General features: G+C 57.2%; 1 protein-coding gene across 2 annotated transcripts; it reads left to right on the top strand.

Annotated features, from left to right (window-relative positions):
- Positions 1 to 920: 920 nt before the first annotated feature.
- MEX3B (mex-3 RNA binding family member B) lies at positions 921 to 4476 on the top strand. Of its 2 annotated transcripts, XM_058422419.1 has the most exons (3): positions 921 to 981; positions 1791 to 2027; positions 3031 to 4476. In XM_058422419.1, the coding sequence occupies exons 2-3, from the start codon at positions 1793 to 1795 to the stop codon at positions 4443 to 4445; spliced, it is 1650 nt and encodes a 549-aa protein (XP_058278402.1). In that variant the 5' UTR covers positions 921 to 981; positions 1791 to 1792; the 3' UTR covers positions 4446 to 4476. The 2 variants fall into 2 exon arrangements, with proteins under 2 accessions (XP_058278402.1, XP_039933702.1); XM_040077768.2 differs by lacking the exon at positions 921 to 981 and having other exon boundaries at positions 1552 to 2027.
- Positions 4477 to 6683: the final 2207 nt, after the last annotated feature.

The raw sequence follows: 6683 nt of genomic DNA on the forward strand, positions 1-6683 counted from the left end.
TAGACACATGGAAAAGAGCCAGAGAAATCAAATGTGATGGTGGTGTTTTTATGACAGCGGTGAGGGCACTTTCATGTCTAATCCTCCCATGAAGGGAGGTCTTTGTGACAGAATACTTGACAAAAAAACCCACTTTTCCTGACTGAAGGGTCCTGTGGTGGAAGAGGTGAAAGAAAGTCATTTGGTCATACAAGGTCCAAGGAAGAGGCAGAGGTGATTTATTTTCTAGTGTTACAGCAAGACGGGTGTAAGATGCTGGAGCAGCAGTGCGGGAGGCGTTCCCACCCTTCGGGCTCTTTCTGAGCAGAAACGCGGGAGCTGGGGCCGAGGCGTCACCGCGCACCAGGCCGGCAGGCGCTGCCGGGGGCCGCAGGCCGGCACCGGGACACGGCCGCGCTCGGGTCACGGCCGTCAGCCCGCGGCGCGCCGAGCCGGGCAGGGCGGGGCCGCGGCTCCCACCGTCTCCGACCCCCGCGCCCGCCGGGGCTGCGGTTCCCGCAGGGCGGGCCGGGAGGCGCCTCCGCCGCCGCAGCACGGGCCCGCGGGCGCAGGGCCGGGCGGGCGGAGCGGGCACAGAGCCGGCCGGGCCGGGCGGGCGGAGCGGGCCGAGGGCCCGGCCCGGCCGCGTCCCCGCGCGGGCGCACTGCGCGCGCCGGGGCAGGGAGGGGCGGGGCCGGAGGGGCGCGCAGGCGCGGGGCGCGCGCCGGGCGGGGCCGCGCGGGAGCCGGCGGGGGGTTCCGCGCGCCCGCGGCCGCCGCCCGCGGGGCCGGTGAAGGGGCGGCGGCGGCGCTGCCGGCGCGGGGTCGGGGCCGGTGCGGGGGCGGTGCCGGGGGCTCTGCGGCGCTGCCGCTCCCGAGCCCGGCGGCGCGCAAAGCGCGCCCCCCACCCCACACCCCAAACCAGCCGCCCTCTCCCTCCCCCCCGCCGCCGCCGCCGCCGCAAAAACGCACCCCAAGCGCAGCCCCCTCCGCCGGCGCTCAGGTGGGGCTGGCGGCGGGCGCTCGGGAGCGCGGGGCCGGGGGGGGGGGGTGGTGGGGAGCGGCGGCCGGCGGGGCCGGGGCCCGGCATTGTTCGGCAGCCGACAACAAAGAGCGGGGCCGGGCCGGGCCGGGCCGGGGGGGCAGCGCCGGCCCCTCCGCGCAGCCCGGGCCAATCGCGGCGCGCGGCGGCGGCGCGCGGTGACAGCGAGCGGCGCTTACGCCGCGGCGCCCGGCGCGGCCCCCGCTCCCCGCCCCGCGCCCGCCCGCCTCTCCAGAGCCGTCTGGCTGCAGCAGAGCCTCAGACAGAGGAGGGGAGAGGAGGAAAAAAAAAACGCTGAGTGAGTGGAGTGGAGCCTGGGAGGGGCTCCTTAAAGAAACGCTGCCGCCGCTTGGCATTGTGGCCGGCGAGGAACTCGAGGGGGGGAAGCCATCGGAGCTCCTCTCGCTTATCCTCTTCCCACCCCCCCCCCCCCCACCCCACCCCCAGCCGACAAAAAAAAAAAAAAAAGAAAAAAAAAAAAGCCAACCGAAAAAAACCTCGGGGGGGGAGTCGTGGGGGGGGGTCCTGAGAACATCTTATAAACCGGATTGCACTGAGAGAAGGAAAAAAAAAAAAGCAAAAAAGATACAAAATATACAAGCAAAAGGCAACAATTCCCCGGTCTCCAGCAGTCGCCCACCCTCCCTTCCCTTCTCTCCTGCTGGCCATCTGCCTTGGGTTCTCCTTTGTGTCTGATCTCTTACTACTGAGCCGAGCGCAGGCGGAGGGTGCACCACACACAGGGACTATGCCCAGCTCGCTTTTTGCAGACATGGAGAGGAACGGGAGCGGCGGCGGCGGCGGTGGTGGTGGTGGTGGCGGGGGAGAGACCCTGGATGACCAAAGAGCCCTTCAGATCGCCCTGGATCAGCTCTCCTTGCTGGGGCTGGACAACGACGAGACGGGCTCCATTTACGACAACGAGCCTCGGAAAAAGAGCGTGAACATGACTGAATGCGTCCCGGTGCCCAGCTCGGAACATGTCGCTGAGATAGTGGGGAGACAAGGTGGGTGCCTGCATGCGAGGGGGTGTGGGGGCGCGGGTCTCCCCTCCGCGCTGCCGGGCGGGCGGCTCAGATGCGACACTGGCCATTCCCAGGAACGCTGCAGCCGTGCGGTGGTGGCCAGTGCCGGCTTCCCCCAGACAAAGAAAGTGCAGCAGCAGACGCGATGTTTCCGAGGAGTGTTATGCATCAGTTTCGAGATGCACTTTCAGCTGCCGGGTTGGGGGGCGAAAAAAAAAAAATCACGAAAATAATGCGAATCTGTCCTTTCCTCTGGCTGCAAAAGTTAAGATTTGCAAGAGGAAACGGGAAGAAAATGGGAGCCTCGGTGCTTTTCTCCCCCACCACCCCGAAGTTAGAAATCGTGGATTATTTTTAAGGAAGAGAAATGGAGTGGAGAAGTGGAACAATGGGGTTGGAATATAGCATCCGCAGTGGGGAATATGGCTCATTCGGTACAGCCTCTGCTCCTCACCTTAAGAACTGATTTATTTTTCCAAAAGGAAAGTGCTGAGCAGGAATGTGGACTGGCGGGTGTGTAGATTTGTGAGGGCTGCTTGCATTTTATTTTATTTATTTTTTTCTGGCGGTTGGCGGTGCAGTTTTACTGCACTTTTTTTTTTTTTTTTTTTTTTTTTTTTTTTTTTTTTTTTTTTTGTCGCTCCGTATTTTTATTTTTTTTCCCTGTGTTGCCGACCCTGTGAACTGCACGTTGGGTAGTTTTGGGGCAGTTTGCATGGCAGATGTGCCGGTGGCCACTTGCGATGCCTTTGGGCGTGTGCCAGGGCTGTGGGCTGACATTACTTTACACGGTGACCGAGGCTCCGGGACGAGATGCCAGCGATCACCTGGGGTTGGGGGCAAAGTGTTTCGGGTGGGTGTGTTGTGTTTTTTTTTTTCCCCCTCCCTAGCTGCACCCAAACAATGGATTGTAACCGGTTCTCCCCCACCACCTCCCCTTCCTCCCCCTCCCCTTCGCCCTCCATCTCCCGCATCTCGTTCCCAGGTTGTAAAATCAAAGCTCTGCGGGCAAAGACCAACACCTACATCAAGACCCCGGTTCGCGGGGAGGAGCCGCTCTTTGTTGTGACGGGCAGAAAGGAAGATGTGGCCATGGCCCGCAGGGAGATCATCTCTGCGGCCGAGCACTTCTCCATGATCCGAGCCTCGCGGAACAAGAACACGGCCCTGAACGGCACCGTTCCCGGCCCCCCGAACCTGCCCGGCCAAACCACCATCCAGGTGCGGGTGCCTTATCGCGTGGTGGGCTTGGTCGTGGGGCCTAAGGGGGCCACCATCAAGCGCATCCAGCAACAGACGCACACGTACATCGTGACCCCGAGCCGGGACAAGGAGCCGGTCTTTGAGGTGACCGGCATGCCAGAGAACGTGGACCGGGCCCGGGAGGAGATCGAGGCGCACATCGCCATGCGCACCGGCGGCATCATCGAGCTGACGGACGAGAACGACTTCCACGCCAACGGCACGGACGTGGGCTTCGAGCTGAACGGCACGGGCAGCCTCTGGAGCAAGCCCACGCCGCCCAGCATCACACCCACCCCGGGCCGCAAGCCCTTCTGCAACTACCGCAACGACAGCTCCAGCTCGCTGGGCAGCGCCTCCACCGACTCCTACTTCGGGGGCGGCACCGGGGGGGGCGGCAGCGCCCGCCTGGCCGACTACAGCCCCCCGAGCCCGGCGCTGAGCTTCTCGCACAACGGCAACAACAACAACAACAGCGCCAACGGCTACGTGTACGGCGGGGGCGGCGGCGACGTCCTCTCCTCCCCGGACTGCTGCTCCGAGCTGCCCTTCGACTCGCCGCCCGGCTTCGACCTGGCGCCCGCCCCGCCGCCCGGGGCCGCCCTCCTCTGGCCGCAGTTCGAGCGCGGCCCCGCCGCTCCGCCCTCGCCCGCTCCCTCGCCCGCCGCCGCCGCCGCCTTCCCGGGCGCCGCGCCCGCCAATGCCAACCTGGCGCTGCTGGTGAGCGGCCCCCGGCGCGGCGCCGCCCCGCCCCCGGCGCGGCTCTCCCCGCCCCTGCACGGCAGCGCGGCCGGCACCGAGCACCCGCTGGCGCGGCGGGTGCGCAGCGACCCCGGCGGGCGGCTGCTGGCCGCCTCCTACCCGCTGTACGCCAACGGGCTGGGCGCCCACCTGCCCGGGCTGCCCTCCGACTCGTCCGCCTCGTCCTCCTCCTCCTCCAGCTCCTCGTCCAGCTCCTCCTGCTCCTCCTCCGGCGTGCGGCGGAAGGGCAGCCGCGACTGCTCGGTGTGCTTCGAGAGCGAGGTGATCGCGGCGCTGGTGCCCTGCGGCCACAACCTCTTCTGCATGGAGTGCGCCAACCGCATCTGCGAGAAGACGGAGCCGCAGTGCCCCGTGTGCCACAGCGCCGTCACCCAGGCCATCCGCATCTTCTCCTGAGCGCCGCGGGCCGGGGGGGGCCCGGGCCGGGCCGGGCACGAACGGGGGGGGCCGGCGGGGCCGGGGCCGCCGCCCGCCGAGGGGTGCGGGCTGCGGCCGAGGGAGGGCTGGGGGGTGGTGTGACAGCGGGTGCATGCTATAAATAATAACGGGCGACTCCATTCTAGTGCTAGGCTAGTTTTTACACTGTACTTTAATACGAAGCTTCCAAAACTCCCCTTTTTATATAAACGAACGAACGGACAGAAAAAAAAAAAAAAAAAAAAATTTGAAAGTAGAAGATGCTTATGATGATGACAATGGTGTGTGGACTGTTAGTAAAACGTGCTGGTAGTTCTAGGATGCTTATTACAAAATAATTAAATCTATGGGTGGATACTTTTCTGAATGTTCTTGAAAGGGCAAGAAGTTCCTGTGAAAAACCATGATACTGCAGCTTTATCAGACTTTAAAAAAGAAAAAAGAAAAAAAAAAAAACCAACAAAACTGTAACATATCTCTTATATATATTAAAACGTTTAAAGGTTTTAAAGATAAATTGCATTAATACAGATTGAAGTATTTTATTCTTTTTTGACTTGAAAAATTATATTTCATATTGCAAAGATGTTTACAAGTATTTTAATTTAAGTTCAGTGAACTTTTTGTAGCTGGGTTAAATCTTTTTTATTTTAGTATGGCCTTATGGCAAAGAACACTGTATTATTTTAATATCACACAATTGTGAACAGAATTACAAACCATAAAATGTGTAATGCTTTGAACAGTATTCTGTTGGGATGGAGATTTTATAGGTTCAGAAAAAAATCTTTTAAATCTGCTTCACCCAGCATATTTTCTATTCAGTGATATAAAGCATATTTTATTCTATATTATTACAAAAATGGAAATGTATAAACATATGTCAAAAGGAACTGTTGAAGCTTTCTAACATTTGTATAAATAGAATTCAGTGGAAATTACAAAAATTCTGTTGCACCACTATAGTTTTAGTATTTCTATTTTAATACATTTGTTTACCACTTGTTTATGTATATGTAGGTGACGTTACTTGAGCTTAAATGTACTTTACTGAGCAAAGTTTAAAAACAAAGTATATTTTATTTTATGATAAAGGGCCTTTAACCTCATGGTCAAATACTAATATTATATTTGCTGAGACAAGATTTGAAATTGTATCAAGAGTTTTATTTTTCTGACATTTAAAGTTCTACATAATAAAAGTAAAACTTAAGTAATGGTGCTACTTCATGTTTTTTTAAGTATTTCTATATAAATAAAATAAAATATTACAGAAAAAAAAAAGGTACTCTGTGTGATGATTTGATTTCACGTGCTGAGAGTTTTTTCTGGATTTTTTATTTCCTGCTTGCATCAGTGAAACATGTTGGGAGTTTAAATTGTGTCATGCTAATGTTGCTGGAACTCATGCAGGCTTCCAGAACAGTCCTGCCAGCTATCACACCTTATAGCATGTTTTTAAGGATTTATTTATTTTTTTTTTTAATATGTGTTATATTGCTGGGGTTTTCTGCAGCACAAAATACTACTTTTTTCATAATTTTTAGTCATAAAAGGTACTTGGGTTTGTGTGAATTGTTCCTTTGGCAGACAACACATAGGAAGTAGGAAACTGAGAAGGAGCTGGAGGAGAGAGCAGCGGAGGCTCCTTTGTTGCAGCGCGCTGATGGAGGCTCCTGGCTCTGCCGTGCCCAGGGACCTCAGGGGCGCAGCCCAAACTTGGTGTTTCTGGAGCACGACAAGGGCTGCAGTAGCCTCCCTGAGCCCTTGACCGTGCTCCTTGGTATTTGGCAGTTGTGGCCGGGGTAATTGGTGTTGACAAGCTTATTTGAATAAAAGATTTATTGCCGTGTAAAGTTGGTTTGGCCTTGCTGGTGCCCGCAGTGGCGCTGGGGTGAGGGAAGCTCAGCCCAGCCCACGGACACAGCGGGCAAACCCCGCAGGACTTGCGGTGCTCGGCGTGGTCCATGGGAATGAAGTGGCTGTTGGCTGACGCGTGTCAGAGCAGATTGCAGAAGGTGCTGCACATCACTAAACGTTTCTCTTTGAGCTTGCCGTTGCCCTTTTCAGTGGGTGGGTGAAAACAGCAGAGGAAACGCAGAGTGCGAAGCATATTTCGTACGCTTTGCTTTGTGCTGAGCAGTGTATGGGCAGAGCTGCTCTGCTCCGATCTCCTTTATGGACTCCAGAGCTGCTGGATGGGTGGGAAGGGGGAGG

Source organism: Hirundo rustica, chromosome 13 (genome assembly GCF_015227805.2).
Source record: "Hirundo rustica isolate bHirRus1 chromosome 13, bHirRus1.pri.v3, whole genome shotgun sequence".
NCBI lineage: Eukaryota > Metazoa > Chordata > Aves > Passeriformes > Hirundinidae > Hirundo > Hirundo rustica.